General features: G+C 38.7%; 1 protein-coding gene across 5 annotated transcripts in view; it reads right to left on the bottom strand.

The window, feature by feature from the left end:
• Positions 1-19,230, bottom strand: part of CCDC7 (coiled-coil domain containing 7) — a 171,496-nt gene that overhangs the window by 76,057 nt on the left and 76,209 nt on the right. For all 5 annotated transcript variants that reach the window (XR_014774283.1, XM_084756142.1, XM_084756143.1 and 2 more), the window contains 3 exons: positions 15,458-15,568; positions 10,757-10,855; positions 6,097-6,207 (listed from right to left, as the gene is read on the bottom strand). Coding sequence is in view for 4 of the 5 variants with exons in the window: in XM_084756142.1 (XP_084612268.1) it covers positions 6,097-6,207; positions 10,757-10,855; positions 15,458-15,568 (321 nt within the window). In the remaining variant the exon portion in view is untranslated. The remainder of the gene's footprint in view (positions 1-6,096; positions 6,208-10,756; positions 10,856-15,457; positions 15,569-19,230) is intronic.

The following is a 19,230-nucleotide window of genomic DNA, read 5'->3' as shown; positions in this document are numbered from 1 at the left end:
TAAAAAGAAAAGCAGTTAAACTGAAGGCCAAAAAAGAAATATGCTCATCCTCTGTCATGTATCCAGTCTCAGTGGTAGAGGATGTACCTAGTCCTGCCGCAACTTAATATGCCAAAGCAGGTTAATATCCATGCGGGACCTCCCTCTTCTCTGAGGAGAAATAAAAGGGAGAATGGAGGAAAGAGTGCATGAGATAGAGACTGGTAGGAGAGTTTACATCCTGTAATCAATATATAAAGAGAATAAATAAATAAATAAATAAATAAATAAATAAATAAATAAGAACTTTGGAACATCGTGAAAAGGCAAAACTATGCATATAAAAGAAGGAGAAGAATTTCACACAATAGCCATACAAAATACTTTTACTGAAGTCATAGAAGAAAATCTCCAAAATCTAGGGAAAGAATAGCCTATCCATACATAAGATATAAGAGGAGCATAGTTCACCAAACAAGCAGGGCCAGTAAAGAGACCTTCCATATCATATATGAATGTACAGAACAGAGTATATTAAAAGCTGTAAAAGTGAAGGGTAAAGTCACATACAAAAGAATACCCATCAGAATAACTTACTCTTATATTAAAAAAAGGTCTTAAAAGGATATATTTCAAATGCTGAAAAATTACAACTGCCAATCTAGTCTAATGTACCCAGCAGAACCATCATAACTGAAAGTTAGAGAAAAATTATTCACGATAAAAACAGGCTAAAGGGATGCACGACTACCAAGACTGCCCAGCAGAAGTTACTGAATGGAATAGATCAGGTTGAAGACAAGGAAAAGCAGACTTGAGAGACTATAGGAGAAAAATATAAATGATTCTAAGATACTTTTCAAGCAAAAAATGGATCAAGAAAGCACTAAACACTGAAAAACCAACAAAATGATAAGGATCAATGCACATCTTTTAATAATTATTCTTCATATTAGTGTTCTCAATTCCCCCAAGAAAAAAAAGAGGTTAGCAGATTTCATTAGGAAACAAGATCTTCCTTTTTGTCGCTTCCAAGAAACACACCTCACCACCAATGATAACAATTATCTGTCACTTCAGGGTGAAAGGATGGGAAAGGATGTTCCGACCAAACTGAACCAGGAAACAAGCAAATGCCCTTATTTACTGTCTGACAAAAATCATCTTCAAAACAAATCTAGTCAGAAGAGATAAAGAGAACAACTCACCAAACACAGGCTCATCCAGTTTCACAAGACAAATATTACTAGAATCAAAGTCATTGATAAACTCCAACATATTAATAGTGGGTAGTCTCAATATGCCACGTTCACCATCAGACCAAGTGGACAAAAAAAGAATGAACAAAGAAATTCTGGATGGAACTAAATGACATCATAGATCTGGTGCACCTAGTAGACATCTACGGAACATTCTACTCAAGCATTGTATGTATTCTTTTTAGCGTCCCCAGGAGCATTTCCTTAAAAAGGTCACATATTAGGACACAAAGCAAGTCTAACCAATATAGGAAAACTGAAGTTGTGTCCTTTGTTCTATCTGAACACAATAGGAAAAGCCAGCAATTAACAAGAGAAAATATAGAAAACATTCCAACTCAGGGATATTAAGTCACTGGTGATTGAATAATGAATGTGTCAGTGAAGAAATCAAGAAGGAAATAATTTTTTCCTAAATGGAATGAAAATGAAAAATACAGCATAACAAAAACCACCTTACATACAATGAATGGAGTCTTAAGAGGGAAGTTTATAGCTCTCAGTGCCTACATTTAAAAAAAAAATCAGGGGGGCGATGGTGGTGGAAAGATAGCTCAGCAGTTAAGAGCACCAGGTGCAAGGTCCAGGTTTGAGTCCCAGAACCCACACAGTAGATCACAGCCACCTGTAACTCCAGCTCTAAAGCCCTCTTCTTATCTCCCCAGGCACTGCACACACATGGTGTACAAACATTTGTGCAGGCGAGATAGCCATACAATTAACATGATACAGGGGTTTCTTTTGGTTTTCATAAATTTGCTAAGGTTTGCTCTGTGTCTCAATAGGTGGCCTGTTCTGGAGAAAGGGCCACAGGCTGATGAGAAATACATGCATTCTTCAGCATTTGGATGAAATGTTCTATAGCTATTAAGTTCATTTGATCTATGGTATTATTTAATACAAATATTTTGTGCAAAGATGATCTGTTCATTGGTGAGAGCAGGCTATTTACTTAGGGGAAATCCATATCTTTATGTATTATCATGTGTGTTGTACCCATGTTTGGTTGTGTGTATGTATTGAATTGTGATGTCTTTTTGTTGGGTAAATTTTTTTACTTCAAATTATATTTCTTTTTAACATATACATTTATATTATTACACATAAATAAAATAAACTACATATAGTAGGAAGAGCCATGAAGCAATCAGGAATTATATAAATGTTACATTCACAGTGATTTGGCTATTTGTATTTGGCAACTTTGAAGAAACCATCTTTCCTATCTTGATGAGTCTAAAATTCTGAATGAAAATCAGTATCTATCATATCTCATCTCTATTAACATAAAACATCTAGCTAGACCTGAAAACATCTTAACCCCTAAACAGCTAACCAGAATGGAAGTTGTGGGTCCATCTTAGTTTTCACATTTCTTGTGGATTAAAGCTGTCTCTTATCAGAATAGTAGGGCCTCCTTGTTTCCTAGTTTCATTTGCTTGGAATGACTTTTAAAATCTTTTCAACCTTAAGGTAATGTCTGAAACCATTAATATTCAGTGCTATTATTGAAAGGTATGCATTAGTTACTGTCATTTTGTTGATTTCATAGTATTTTGCTCTTCCCTAATATTCCTTTGTACAACTACTGTCTTTGCATCTTTTTCCCCCTGTAGGTTCCTGGATGTGTTTGTGCTCTCCTCAGTACAAAGGATCTCCTCTAAAATACTTTGTAGGGCTGGGTTAGTATTCGTAACTTCTTTTAGCTTATGTTTCATGGAAAGTTTTTATTTCTCCCTCAATCATGAGAGATACATTTGCTTGGTATATTAATCTGGGTTCGTAACTGTAATCCTTCAGAACTTGAAAGTGTATCATTCCAAACCCTTCTTGTTTTAGTGGTTTCCATGGAAAGTTTGGCAGTTATTTTAATGGGCTTGCCTTTACATGTGACTTTGTGTTTCTCATTAGATTTCAGTATACTGAAGTTTCTTTTCTGGTCCTGTCTATTTGGTATTCCGTATTCTTTCTAAATCCAATTAGGCTTTTACTTCTCTAGATTTGGGAAATTTTCTTCTAAAATTGTGTTGAAATATTTTCTTTGCCTTGTAGGTTTGCTACTTACTTCCAAGCCCATTGTTTATATACTTGGTTTTTTCATGGTCTCCCAAAGATCTCAGATGTCCCTTTCATAAATTTTTTAAAAATCACATTCTTAACTAAATGTTTCCCTTATTCTACCTTTTCTTTAACTCCCCAGATTCTTGCCTTTTATTCCATGTTTCATTATATTAGTGGGGCTTTCCATTGAGCTTTTAATTTAATTTATAAAAATTTTCATCTCCAGCATTTTAGATCAATTTTTCTTCATTATTCCTAAATTCATTTCTATATCTTGTATGGATTTCCATATTTCATTTAACTCCTTTGTCATGTTCTTATTGATTTCTTTGAGCATATTGCTTTATTTTTTTAGGTCACTTTTTTATTTTATTTTATTGAGAGTTTTTACAATATGCTGTAGGAGCTAGGTTGTGGCTATGATTCAGGTGTTACTTTCCTTTACTAGACCGGTGTTCAGGCTACTGAGTTCTACTGATATTCCCCTGAGACTAGGTTACTGGCTGCAACAAAAGGCACTAAGGACAGGTGCCTTGATTGCTATGTTGTCTTTGCTGGCCTCTGCACTCCTTTCCTAGCTCTTACAGCTAGGAGTTCCTCTGTGACAGGAAGTCCCTTTCTGTTGTTTCTGAGAATTGTTCTGTGCCACTGTCTGGTACTGGTTCTAGCTGTAGATCTGAACCTTCTTCTGCCTATGGCTCTGTGGCATGGGTCTCTGGCCACGCCTAGACTGGTCTAAGGTGAGGAATAGTGGCATGGGACACTGAAATAAAGCAGAATCTCTGACCATGGGCTTTTGGCCTTGTATCTTTTTTTGTTTTTTTTGTTTTTTTTTTCGAGACAGGGTTTCTCTGTGTAGCCTTGGCTGTCCTGGACTCGCTTTGTAGACCAGGCTGGCCTCGAACTCACAGCGATCCGCCTGCTTCTGCCTCCCGAGTGCTGGGATTAAAGGCGTGCACCACTGGCCTTGTATCTTACATGGACAGTCCAAGGTAGGAAGTGGAGGGATGAGATCCTGAAGTTGGGCTGGGCTCCAGGAATAGGTTTCTGACCTCTTAGGGACCAAGTCTGAGGTGTTTGGCTATCGGGCATGGCCCTGACTTTGGTATGGGGTCCTAGGCATGACTCTTTGATGCTACATATGACCAGTCCAAGGCATAACATGATGAGGGTTGAACTGGGGGTCTGAGGGTGAAACCTCTAACCTCACATGGAACATATATGAAATCTCTCTTCTAAATGTTAATGATGAAAGAAAATTTTTGTCAAATTGAAATATAAATATACTGTGAATATATACTTAACTATTCAAACATAAAAGCACCTTTGATACTTTTTGTACATTGTGATTTAAGTGACTTTAGTTTATAAATTATTTTATTCATTATTACAAACAAAATTATCATATTTTAAATTACTTTTCTTACTGAATCCATACTTTGAATGCAAAATATTTGCATCCAATATGGCACCAGACATAATTACAGAAAGTACAGTAGAGAGAATGAAAGCAACATAACAGGTAGTAAAATAGGAAAAGTCAAGAAAACGGCAGTAATTACAGCTTAGAATATCTGTAATTTGGGGTTGAAAAGATGGTTCTCAGTGGATAAGAGCATTTGTTGCTCTTCTAGAAGATACAAGTTCGGTTCCAATATCCACACGGCAGTTTATAACCATCTATAACTCCAGTATCATGAGACCTGACACCCTCTTCTGACTTTCATGTGCACCAGACATACACATGGGGGCATGTGTACATGCAAGCAAAACACTCATAAAATGAAAAACAAATCTAAAAAATGTTGAAAAGGGATATCCATAATTTGGTTATATATACCCTTAAGCACTTATTGAAATGTAAATATCAGAATGAGTACAAAATCATACACAAAGTTTCTTATAAATCATAAAACTGAAGAAAGTTAAATCAACAGAGGTGAAAAATTCATCCAGAAACTAACCAGAAGAAAGTGTGCTGAGCTACATGAACAGCAGGTAAGGAAGTTATTAAGGGAAATGAAGAAAACTATCAAAACGATGAGTGTCACTTTAGTAGGACCATATGCTCTGCCCTTGAGGAGATGAATTTTTAACATCTGTATGTACAAAAAGGCTATACATAGCATCTAAGATCAAAGCGTAGTTGCTTGATACTAAAATAAGAAACAGAGAAACCTAGAAAGTGGGCACTGAGTGGAAGTAAGCCAGCAGTTAATTACAAAAGATACCTAGATTATCAGAAGATTCGGAAGTGATGGGCATATAATAGTTCAGAGAAGTACGTGGCTGAGAGTCTATTCACAAGCCCGCACTCTCTGAATTATCATCCAAGGGAGGGTAATATTTCTTGCTCTGAGACTGTCTTCTGGTGACAAGTTTCTTCTCTGAAAATACATTGTCCACTGATCCATCTCTTTTCTGGTATTCTAAAGGAATTGCTAAAGAGGAAAAAAACCACATGGGTCAGGGAATTTCTGAACTCAGACTTCCCACCCACAGGGAGATGAGGAAAGCTGAGCACAATATTCATGACGGTGCATGGCCTTTCTTAGCAACTCCTGAGCATGACAGTAACACCCAGAAGCCAATGATCATAGGTTGCTTGCTTGCTCTGTTTTCTTTCCCCGTTTTGCCCACTTTATTCATTTTGACTTCCATTTCTCGGTGCTCTAAAGAAACACACTTAGCTCTGAGCGCAAGCTGTCCACGAGACACACTCATACAGAGAGAATGACTCAGAGACACAGGCCTTCAGTTGGGTTTGACTTAAAGCTGCTGTGCTTATCTCACTTACTACTGTGTCTTGCATCTTCAGAAGTTGTTCCTCTTTCAACTTGCATCTGTGTTTCTGCTGCGGATTCTTGGTGGAATAGTGCATTATTTTCATCTGGTTCTGCGAAACGAACTACATAAGGATATGCATTTAGTATCTTTAATATAAGAGTAAATCTATGAAGTATCAGGGCTCATATTTTTAATAAATCTGTAAATATTTTGAGAATCAGGGTTAATGCTGAAGAAGGACACACATGATAAATGGAGAAAGTGAGAACCAGCCCTAGATACTGACACTGAAGGCATCTAAGAGAGTTCATATATACACGTTTATGCACATAAGCAGCTACATCTTAAAGTCTTACAGGTTTTCTTTTAGACCCAACCCTAGATAAGTACAAAATTTTTCTAGTGATTATCATAGAGTAAAACTTAAACTCCAAATGTGATAACAACTAGTGCACAGTGGTCTTGGGAGGGATTCAAATGTGGGCTTAGGTCTATCAAAGAAAGCCCTGTGGCTATACATCCGCACCCCTCTCCCTGGGTGAATCTCTATGTGAACTGGAGCATGCTTCTAAATTTCTAATTCAGCATCTCATCTTTTAAAATAAATAGGACCAGTGGTTGGGTTTGGCCCCTATTTATATACTGGAGAACGATGCTTTATTCCAAGAAAAGCATGAGTGGTACGCTCTTCTTGAGCCTCTTGGTATAATTAGCTGCAGTCTCCACAGTCTTTAACACTATCCAGTTCAAAGGTTGGAGGTTTAACTCTACCCACTTTGACAAGATACAAGTAAAGCCCTAACCACGGATGAATGTGATCTAAGAAAGAAAAGCGAAGAACTTACTGAGGACACTTCTGTCATCTTAGATGGAAACTTACACTGGCATGGACATAAAACTGACAGGTATATGAGTCTTGAAAATGTTTCTGGTAAGGCTTGATGGAAATTGGAGATATGTTGGGGGAGGAAAAGTGATTATAAGATGGTGGGCAATGCGATTCTGTCGAGTAGAACTTGTGAGCAAAGAACTCTGATGTTTTGTTAGTTGAATATTAGAATAAAGCATTTAAGGAATAGTTTAGTTGTTTTGTTTTGTTTTGTTTTTAGAACAGAAATTGGTAAAGAAAGTGACAAATGAATCATTAGATAAAATGAAACAGAAAAACAAAAATTTTCAAAATTTCCAGCTTATTAACAAATAAAAGTAGACAGATAAGCATGAAAATCACACCTTCTCTGGAAGACTACCCAAGGCATGTAACTGCTTAAGGGACAATGTGTGAAGGATGGACTCACAAAAACACTCCGACCAAGGAAACCAAGATGGGTGAATTAACAGACACTTGACACACTTCTGAGATCCAACAGGTACAAAAGGGACACAACTATTTTGCTGTGAAAATAATCATCAAAAGTCTCCCAACCAAAAAAAGCCTAGGGCCAGATCGTTTCAGCACAGAATTATACCATACCTTCAAAGAAGAGCTAATACCAATACTCTTCAAATTATTCCACAAAATAGAAATGGAAGGAACATTACTAAACTCATTCTATGGGGCCACAGTCACCTTGGTACCTAAACTTCACAAAGACCCAACAAAGAAAGAGAATTTCACACCAATTTCCCTTATGAATATAGGTGCAAAAATACTCAATAAAATACTTGCAAATGAAATCCAAGAACACATAAAAAATATCATTTACCATGACCAAATGAGCTTCATCCCAAGCATTCAGGGATGGTTCAGTATATGGAAATCCGTCAATATAATACATCCTATAAACAAACTTTTTAAAAACCCCACAAGGGGGCTGGAGAGATGGATCAGGGGTTGAAAGCACTGACCCAGGTTCAATTCTCAACACCCACATGGCAATTCACAACTGTCTATAATAAAAATTAATAAGTTATTTTTAAAAACCCACATGATCATCCCCTTAGATGCTGAAAAAGCATTTGACAAAATCCAACACCCATTCATGTTTAAAATCTTAGAGAGAGCCAGGCGTGGTCACACATGCCTTTAATCCCAGCACTTGGGAGGCAGAGACAGGAGGATTGCTGTGAGTTCAAGGCCAGTCTGGTCTACAAATCAAGTCCAGGACAGCCAAGGTTACACAGAGAAATTCTGTCTCAAAAAACCAAAAAAAAAAATAAATCTTGGAGAGGTCGGGAATACTAGGCACATACTTCAACATAATAAAGACAATATACAGCAAGCCAATAGCCAACATCAAAGTAAATAGAGAGAAACTTAAATCTATTCCACTGAAATCAGGGATAAGACAAGACTGTCCAATATCTCCATATCTCTTTAATATAGTTCTTGAAGTTCTAGCCAGAGCAATAAGACAACAAAAGGAGATCAAGGGGATCCATATAGGAGATGAGGAAGTGAAAGTATCACCATTTTCAGATGTTATAATAGTGTACATAAGTGATCTGCAACCGCAAAATTTCACGAGAGAACTCCTACAGCTGACAAACACCTTCAGCAAAATGGCTGTCTACAAGATTAATTCAAAATATCAGTAGTCCTCCTGTATACGAATGACAAACGGGCTGAGAAAAAAAATTAGGGAAACTACACCTTTTGCAATAGTCACAAATAATATTAGTGTATCTTGGTGTAACTCTAGCCAAGCAAGTGGAAGATTTGTATGAAAAAGACTTCTAGACTCTGAAGAAAGTAGTTGAAGATCTCCCATGCTTGTGGATTGGGAAGATCAACATAGTAAAAATGGCCATCTTACCTAAAGCAACCTATAGGGTTAATGCAATCTTTATCAAAATACCTAAACAATTCTTTACAGACCTTGAAAGAACAATTCTAAACTTCATATGAAGAAAAAAACAGAATAACTAAACAGTAAACTAACCCTGTACAATAAAAGATCTTCTGGAGGAATCACAACCCCTGATCTCAAACTGTACTATATAGAGCAACAGTAATAAAAATGGCATGGTAACGACATAGAAACAGGCTAGATGATACATGGTAGATAAAATGGGATGGATGACTGCTTCTGAGTGTTTTACCCTCCGTGCTCAAAGAATCTCCCTAGGGTCTTCCAAGTGGCTGTGCTCACGACTAACACAGATGCAGTTTCTTCTCCCCCCAGTGAATTTTGAATGGGTCCTTGTCAGTCAGCAAGTGACTTAAGTGCCCTAAGAACTGGCCCCTGAGGATTGCTGCAGTTAGAATTATATCAGTAAATCTGCCGGGCACTTTGACATCTCAGAAACAGTATCACTTACCTCCAGGATAAGAAATGCCTGCTCTCATCACTGGTTTAAGGAAGTTGTGTTTACCAGCTGGTCTTGGGAGCTTGGTAACAATTGGCCATTGGTGACTTGACCCTGCAGTACTGCAGTGCTGCTGCCCCTGGCATTACCTGACATTGTGCTATCAACAGTGGCTACTATTCAAGCTGAAGGCAGCAGGTATGGAGCAGATGACTCTTGTCAGCATCCTGTCCACAGAGATGATCAGGCTTGATTTGCCTCGTGTGGAAAGCATTACATCTTTCCAAAGGGGTTGGCCCAGGAGAAGCAGCACTCTTAAGAAACAGCAGGCTGTCATGATCCTGACCACACCCTTCTCTGTGACGAGACAAAGGCCATGCCAGGGACACTGGGATCTTATTATAACACAGCTGGACCATTAATGCAGGCCAGAGACAGAGAGCTAACACTCACATGAAGTCTGGGGGGGAAATTAGGAAGAAAGAGGCAATTTCACCACAAAGAAGATATCTTCTAAGTGTTATAAGTTTTCTGTCCTAGCACATGATAGCCACTGGCACTAGTTGGCTTCGGGAGCGCTTGCGTGCCTTCCTCAGCTATTTGAGGGCTCACCTGTCTGCCTTAGGCTCACTATTACTATGCTGAAACAGCATGACCAAAAGCAAATTTGGGAAGAAAGAGTTTATTTGGCTTACACGTCCACATTGTAGCCCATCATGGAAGTCAGGACAGAAACTCAAACAGGGTGGAAACTTGGAGGCAGGAGCTGATGCAGAGGCCATGGAGGGGTGCTGCTTACCAGCTTGCTCCCCATGGCTCATTCAGCTTGCTTTCTTGTTGAACCCGGGACTAGGTATGACTCCATTCACAATGGGCGTGGCCCTCCCCCATCAATTTCTTATTAAGGAAATGCCTTACAGCCTGATCTATGGACACATTTTCCCCAATTGAGGTTCCCTCCTTTCAGTTAACTTTAGCTTATGTCAAATTGACATAGTAACTAGCCAGCACACCCTCCGACAGGCAACCCAAGTCGCCCTTTTCCTGAGCTTCTAATGTGCTTTTTCTTGTCTCATCAGACTCTTTGATTGCCAGCTCAAATCTATGACAAGGATCAGGGAACGGAGCCCACTGGGTTTTGGAGTCAGAGTTTCCTGTGATTGCAGAAATTTAACATCTGGAGTAGCTAGATCCTGGCAAACCCTGAGCCCACAAGTCTGCCAGGGGGAGACCCCACAACCCGAAATGTCAAACAAATGCAGGTCACTTTGTTTCTCTAATCATTCTGATGATTCACATTTTATGTCAAGACACAAAATCTCTATAAATTATATGCTCATGTGTATATTTATGAACTAAAGGAAAGGATTTGATAAGATTAACACTTTAAATTTAAAGTTAACTATAAATTTTATACTTACCATTTTCATAATTGGAAACTTTTAGTTTCTTTGACTGGATTTCAGATTTCAACTCTGACTCTTGATGTTCCAACTGTTTTTCTGGTTTTTTATTAGAAGCTGTATGAGGAATTGTATTTTACTTATTAGAAAATAGATCCATTTTCAGTTCTCTATATTTCAAGGTTATTATAATGGTACAGCAGAATTGCTCTCATTTTGATAGTTGTACATAAATTACCACAGGGTCCAATTGTGAAACTATAGTTATTGGCTGTATACTGGACCTTCATTTTACATTTCTAGGTATCTATTCTATACTTGTTTCTAACTTCTATATAGTTTAGGCTAAGGTGTATTCACAGAAACAGAAATGAAAATGCACATGTTCAATGTCCAGGAAAAAAACCTGGTATGGAGAAAATTTGCATGCTATCCTTCCTAAACTTGCATGTTTAGGAAGATGAATAACTAGAAAATGAAGGAGCAGTGGTTATTTATTTACATTAGTGGCACTGGAGTTTTACCTGGAGCCTTGTACCTATGAGACAAGCGCTAAACAACTAAGCTAGAATTCCCAGTCTTCTTTTTACTTTTTACTTTGAGACAGGATCTAAATTGCCCATGATGGCTTTGAACTCTTAGTTTTCATGTTCCTGTTTTCTATATGATAGGCATCCAGGCCAGCACCACCTGCCCAGCTGAGATGGCTATCTTTACAAAACCATTCCAGGACAGAGAGGAGGAGTGATGGTGGTGGTTATCTACAAAATGAGAGGCCAGAACTGGGCAAGAAATGAAACCCCTTTAAGCATGGATTTTCACTTTGTGGGGAGAGTTCAGGTTCTAAGTATTTGGGAGACAAAACTAAATCAATAAAATATGAGATCGAATGAAAACAGAAAACAATAAAATTTAGGTATAAAGGAAAAAGCAAAAGCAGTAACTCAAGGACATAATACTGAACATAAAGCTGGACTGTGTACTGGGGTGAGAAGTTATGAATTAATCCTGAAGTTCTTTAGTCTCCTATATCAACTATATATAATCTATATCGTCCATATCTATATCTAATTTATATTATATCTAACCTATATATATATCTATATATAATCTATATATAACCTATATCTATACCACCTATATCTATTTCTTTATATCTATTTCTGTCTTATCTATATCTACCTCCATTTCTATATCTATACCTATATCTATATCATCTATATATCACTTGTTGTTCCAGTGGCACGTGCTAAGCAATTCTAAACTGTCTGATTATGGAGGTGGGGCTTCTTAGAATTCCAGCTATCTTGGCCTCATAAGTCGTAGGCCTCTGGGGCTGAGGCACTCGCCATGCTGCATTCTGTACTGTGTTCGTCCCTTGTCAGAGACTATTTGGGGTGGCAAAATGGAACCTAGGGAGGGGTTTTAATAATGCAGTAAGAAAGTCATGGTTAACTTGTTACCTTGAGATTGCTTTGTTGTCTTAAAAAAAACCAGAAAACCCGGCACCTGCCACTATACGAATTTCTGAACGTAGTGTAGGCATCCTGAGCCATCATGTATAATTCTTGTGCTTTTTACTGTGGATGCCCTTTTGCTCTATCCCTGGGAACACTGAGCAAGTCCTGTGTCTCAGGGTCTGACTTTCCTGAGCTAACCCACCATGACCACAGGTCAAGGAAAGTCACCTGGTACATCACAGTGCTCGGAGTCCTGCACTTGTGGCCTTCACTATCTAGACACAAAGATTTCCTGAAGGAAGTCGGTCCTGACCAGCTGCCCAAGTACCTGTGTGTGAACCTGTGTGATTTTCAACTGCTACATGAACTTGCCCAATATAGGTTCAAAAGTTCTACCTTTGCCTGTGGTCTGTACCGGCTGACTTACCTGTACCCTTCCGCTTCTGGGTCTTGTGCCAGTGTTCTGTGTGGTAATCTTAAGACAACCACACTTCCAGATCAGAAGAAATAAATAGTATAGGACACCCCAAGAAAAAGTAGTGATAGATGCACAAAGCTTTTCTAGAAGAAACAGGGTTTGGACAGAGTGATTGATTCTGATGTTCTCAGGAGGGAGGGTGCTCCAGTTGCGAGACAGGGCCCTGCTCAATATTCTTCTAGTTATATCATTAGCCTCAAAATGTGATGGCAGGCCCCTCAGGGCATTCTTGAGGCTACGTATCACATTTGAAATCTTTTCTAACTCCGTATTTGCTGACCAGGATGTCTATGTACGAGCTCCAACCCACGGACTTGGAAAAAAGGTCTGAGTTGCGGTAAGTTTTTGTTTATAGCTTATGGTCCTAAGGTGATGAGTGCTTTGCATGCTTAGCCTCATGGTAGTTACTGGCTGTAAGCATCCTGTGATACAGTGAGTCTTTAAGACTTGGGATTTTGTGAGAAAGTCCCGTGGATCATGTTGCCTAGCAATGCAGAAACCTTAACAACCTGGACAACTTCCTTCCACAATAAGGGTTGGAATTTTGTTTATCTTTGTAAGGGGGAGTGGCACAGTGTAGGCTTGTCACTATACAACTTTCCTCAGAGCCGTGGCAGCTACACTGCCCCCAAAAGGAGGAATATATGACTTTCTACTTCCTTGCTGGGTACCATATTTTGTACTTACATGATGGCTTGTGCACTGGGAAGAATGATAGGTCCGTTATTTGCAGAGACACCATGGGCTTCTCCCAAGTCATGGTAGAGTGAGGACAAAAATGTGAAGACCTATTCTCAGACTTTGACTTCTAGTTTTATTTCTACCACTTTCACTGGTTACCTAGCTAAGCTAACTTTATTGATTATTGTTATTTTGTATGTGTGTGTGTGTGTGTGTGTGTGTGTGTGTGTGTGTGTGTGTGTGTGTGGTGTATGTGTGCATGTTATGGAGGTCAGACAACCTTGTGGTATTTCCATTTATCTTACATGGGATTTGTGATCAAACTTAGATCATCAGCCTTGTATAGCAACTGCTTTTACCCACCGAGGCATCTTGACAATGCTTACCTAGCTAAAATAAGCCCTTCTGTAAGGCTATGCCAGTTGATTTACAATGATATCCAGGTTTTACCGACATGGAATAGAAAAGCAGTTAGCATTAAGCCAGCGCTGGAACCTAACAATGCTAAGTGGCACCATTCCTGGATGTTCAGGGTAAGGGTGCCATAGGAATCCCTGGCCATAGTTACTTGACAACATGGTCTAGAGACAGATTCACTTCAAGCCTCTCATTTGCATTCAGCCTTGGGCACCAAAGGAATGGTTTTAAGTCTTTTGAATTGGGTATGTAATACAGAAATCTCCACATGTATATCTGTCACATTTATTACCCAAAACAGCTTTCTAGGGAGAAAAATAAAGCTGTTGTCGTGACTGAGATTAGTGAAACAAAAATTCTCAAAGGGAATCTCTGTAACAAGAATGTTTGTGCACACAGAGTTCTTGGCTGTGGCATAATTACATGGTTCAATGTTGTACAATCATGTGACACGTGATACTGTGTTTTGTCTTATACACTATGACTATTTTCCAAGGAGACAGAAACTAATATGCAGAAACTTATATCTCCAGTATCCGTTTTCATACAGTGTCCTTTTTCATAGAAGCTCAAGACCACGTTAACTTTATAGGGATAAGTTGTTGTCACCACTAATATCCTTTCACAGGCTTTTTGAACTGCTCTCCTATCCAGTCATAAGTCTACAGGCAAGGGCATCTGAATGATCTAGAGGAAGTACCTGCTTTCTGCCGTATGGATGTTACCACACAAATGGACCCTAGTAAAGACATCGCTCAAGGACTAAGTGTTCTATTTTTTTCTATCTATGCTAAGCTTCCTAGTTTATGCAGATTTAAGAAGTACTTCTAGAACCCAAGTCAAATTTATGGTTCTGGTAACTCACAGGCATGGGATGATACTTTAGACTCTACTGCCAAGCTTCTGATACTAATAACTCAACACATTAAAAAGGTGTGATTGTGGGTGGGATTACTCATATGTCTACACTCCTTTCCTTCATTTGGGCATGTTTCTTGAGGCACACCTGTGAGGTTACCAGAAACGCTTTTTTATTTTAGGGCCTATGAATAAGAAGATGCTCTAACAAGGCTTGAGAGATGACTCCTTAGACTTTTTGGCTCCTTATTTGTGTTTACCTTGCTTATCTCAATAATATCTATTTTTATGACTGGAGTATATAGCCAACCAGAAGGCCACTGCTCCCCAGGTCAGGATATCACAATCTCTAGAAGCCCCCCTTTCTCTTTCTCCCCTCATATGTTGCAGAGTTGCTAAGGGATAAGATGATGTTTTCATGTTCTGCTTCTGAGTCTACCACAAAAAAACAACCTTGGTCAAATTCTACTATGGGCATATTCTTTTGAGCTACCACAAAACTCCAGAGACACATCAGAACACTGAAAAAGACACACTTTGGGAAGTTATTTGCTAGTGGGACTCAAGGGACACCACATTTTATGGCTACTAAATAATCAGAGTCAAAACTTCTGCTTGGGAGGATAAGGCAGGAGAAGTCAAATTCAAGGCCAGTCTGAGCTGTGCAGTTCTAATCTTAATTCTTCCTTAATTTAGGAAACTAACATTTTAGTGACAGGGTAAGATTTCTGTACATACATGCTTATATGCATATCCATGAAGCAAAATAAAAGACTGCTTGAAAAGGTTAGTTAGAATACAATTACCTGGAATATTTATACTTACCAATGGGTCTTTCTCTTTTGTGAGTTCTTTGCGTCTTTGTTTGTGAGTCTGCCTCTGATACTGAGCCTTGACTCTCAGGACTAAGTGCTTCATCAACATCTGAATAAGGATCTGCACAAAGGACACATCTAGTTCAATCTGTGAAAAAATGTTTGGAACTGTGTGTGTGACGCACGCCTAGAGTCTCAGGGCTCAAGAGGTAGACACAGAGGGATTCACGGCCACCTTTGGCTACATAACCAGCTAAAGACCAGCCTGGGACATATCAAACCTTGGCTCCAAAACTACCTAAGTTTGAAATTCCCTAGGTTCAAATGTCTGACAAGTTTTCCACAGCATCACCTCTTGTACTCATTATCTGAATGAATGAAAGAAAGAAAGAAAGAAAGAAAGAAAGAAAGTCTCTCCAGTTCATTTCACCATTCATCTGCAGAGACCATAGAAACATGAATATTTCAGTGTGTGACAGTGACTGCTTCTGTTAGCAGATTGTGATAGCCCAATGGCAGATCTAGGTGAGGGCACTAGCTAACAAGGAATCCATGTTCACTGAATCTTATACAGCATGATTTGTCCATTACTACAGATAAGGTGCAAGGACCAAAGAAAGCTGGAAGTAACATGTTGTCTTGTTCTAGAGTAGCTAAATGCCAGCCTTTGGCCTGTATTGACCCCAACAAGTACAAAGGAATTGATGCTATTTGTGCGTCTTCTCTGGAATGGGAACCCTTTTTGTGACCGTCAGTGGGGTGTTACCAGAAGTAATCTATGAATTTACCAAGCAGAGCTCAACACCTGAGTGAACCCAAACCTACAGATTGTCTTGGGGGCCATCTGAGAGGCCACCATGGCCACTGGCACTATCCTCATCAATCCTGGTAAAGCACATTTAGCTTACAATTCCGGCAGCAATTCTGCACAATGTTGACTCAATGAGGGAATGCATGGGTACAGTTCCTATGACAATGAAAGCTCCTTTGTTCACCTCTTGTTATTGTTTAAAATAAATGAATAGATACATAGGAAGTGATGTAGAGTGGCTGGTGATCAGCGTTCCTGTTTATGAAATAGCTTGTCATACACTACTAATAAACTCCACGAAGCCATCAAAAATCCTCAGAATAGATGCCATCAATGGAAAAGTCACCCTGGATCCACATTCTATTGAAGAATTTGTGTGAATGGTAAATACTGCCCTAGTAACTCATATATGTCACTCATATGGACAATTATTGCTCACAAGGCACAAGTACCTAGAAACCTTGTGAGATTCGAGACATGGTTTGGAATGAACATGATGGACATTCTGGTGATGGTTAGCCACTGGCCTACTTTGCTCCAATGACTATGAAAGAGACCCAGCTGTGGTGAGACATGTTAGCACCTTGCACTTTTATTTCCCTATGTGAAATTCTTTTTTTGTTTGCTTGTCTTTTTGTTTTTGTTTTTGTTTTTGAGACAGGGTCTCTCTGTGTTAGCCTTGGCTGTCTTGGGCTCGCTGTGTAGACCAGGCTGGCAACATTGTAAGCTTTCAGTATTTTTTGTTTGTTTTTTGAGATAGGGTTTCTCTTTGTAGCCTTGGCTGTCCTGGATTAACTTTTTAGACCAGGCTTCCCTTGAACTCACAGCAATCTGCCTGCCTCTGCCTCCCGAGTGCTGAGATTAGAGGTGTGTGCCACCATCGCCTGCCTGCCCATGTGAAATTCTTAATAGTACTTATCTATATATTACAAGAAAGTTGTTATCTTTGAGCAGGGCTACAACCAAAAACATGTTGCGGACCTTCTACTGTGGGAGACTGACGCCCACTGTTCTTTGAGGCATGATTGCAGCTACATCTCTGCTTGCTTGTTTGACATTATGGCAAATGGTTATTAGCACAGAGTAGAGGCACTTCTTACAGTTTTTATAAACTATATAGTCTGTAGGACAGATCTGAAAGGTAGGGCACACACTTAAAAAGTCAATTACTGGCCTGTCTTGGGGCCTTGATTGAAAGTGGTTTTATCTATGAAACAGCTAAGAGGAAAATTCAAAGCACTAAATGTCTTTATAAAGAAATTTAAGACATCCTGGAAGCCCTAGAAAAAAGAAGCAGAAACACCCAAGAGGGGTTGATGTCTGGAAGTAATCAAACTCAGGGCTGAAATCAATAAATTAGAAGCAAAGAGAACAATTCACAGAATCTACAAAATCAGGAGCTGGTTCTTTAAGAAAATCAACAAGATAGACAAACCATTAGCCCAACTAACTAAAAGGCAGAGAGACACTATCCAAACTAACAAAATCAGAAATGAAAAGGGAGACATAACAACAGACACTGAAGAAATACAAAGAATCATAAGATCCTACTTAAAGGTATATATGCCACAAAATTTGAAAATCTAAGGGAAATGGACAATTTTCTTGATCCATTCCACTTGCCAAAATTGAATCAAGATCAGATAAACAAAGTAAATAGTCCTATTTCTCCTACAGAAATGGAAGCAGTCAGTAATAGCCTCCCAACCAAAAAGCCCAGGGCCAGATGGTTTCAGCACACAATTCTAACAGACCTTCAAAGAGGAGCTAATACCAATACTCTTCAAGCTACTCCAAAAGATAGAAATGATGGAACATTACCAAATTCATTCTATGAGGCCATAGTCACATTGATACCTAAGCCTCACAAAGACCCAACAAAAAAAGAGAATTTCAGAACAATTTCTCTTATGAACATTGACGGAAAAAAATACTCAATAAGATAGTGGCAAACTGAATACAAGAACATATCAAAGATATCATTCACCATGACCAGGTAGGCTTTATTCCAGGCATGCAGGGATGGTTTAATATATGGAAATTTATCAATGTAATACATTATATAAACAAACTGAAAGAAAAAAACCACATGATCATCTCCTTAGATGCAGAAAAAGCATTTGACAAAATCCAACACCTATTCATGGTTAAAGTTGTGAAGAGATCAGGGATACAAGGCACATACCTAAACATAATAAAGGCTATATACATCAAGCCATTAGCCAACATCAAACTAAATGGAGAGATACTCAAGGAAATTCCTCTAAAATCTGGGACCAGGCAAGGCTGCCCACTTTCTCCATATCTCTTCAATATAGTACTCGAAGTTCTAGCCAGAGCAATAAGATAACAAAAGGTGATCAAATATGGGAAAGGAGGAAGTCAAATTATCCTTATTTGCAGATGATATGATAGTGTACATGAGTGACCCTCAAAATTCCACAAGAGAACTCCTACAGCTGATAAACACCTCCAACAAAATAAATGGATACAAAATTAACTCAAAAAAGTCAGTAGCTTTCCTATGTACAAATGACAATAATGCAGAGGAAGAAATTAGGGAAACTACACACTTCATGAGAGCCACAAGCAATATAAAATATCTAGGAGTAACTCTAACAAAGCAAGTGAAGGACTTGTTCGAAAAAAAACTTCAAACCTCTGAAGAAAGAGATTGAAGATGACATCAGAAGATGGAAAGATCTCCCTTGTTCGTGGATCAGGAGAATTAACATAGTAAAAATGGCCATCTTACCAAAAGCAATTTACATTTCAATGTAATCCCTATCAAAATACATACAAAATTTTTAAAGACATTGAAAGATCAATTCTCAACTTCACATGGAAAAACAAAAAACACAGAATAGCTAAAAGAATCCTATACAGTAAAAGACCCTCCAGAGGAGTCTCTATACCTGATCTCAAGCTGTGCTATGGAGCAACAGTAATTATTGTACTGGCACAGCAATAGG

This window comes from Acomys minous (assembly GCF_964271855.1).
Source record: "Acomys minous genome assembly, chromosome: 14".
In the NCBI taxonomy this organism is placed as follows: Eukaryota; Metazoa; Chordata; class Mammalia; order Rodentia; family Muridae; genus Acomys; species Acomys minous.
The sequence above is the reverse complement of the archived record's forward strand: the minus strand, read 5'-3'. Positions and strand labels throughout refer to the sequence as shown.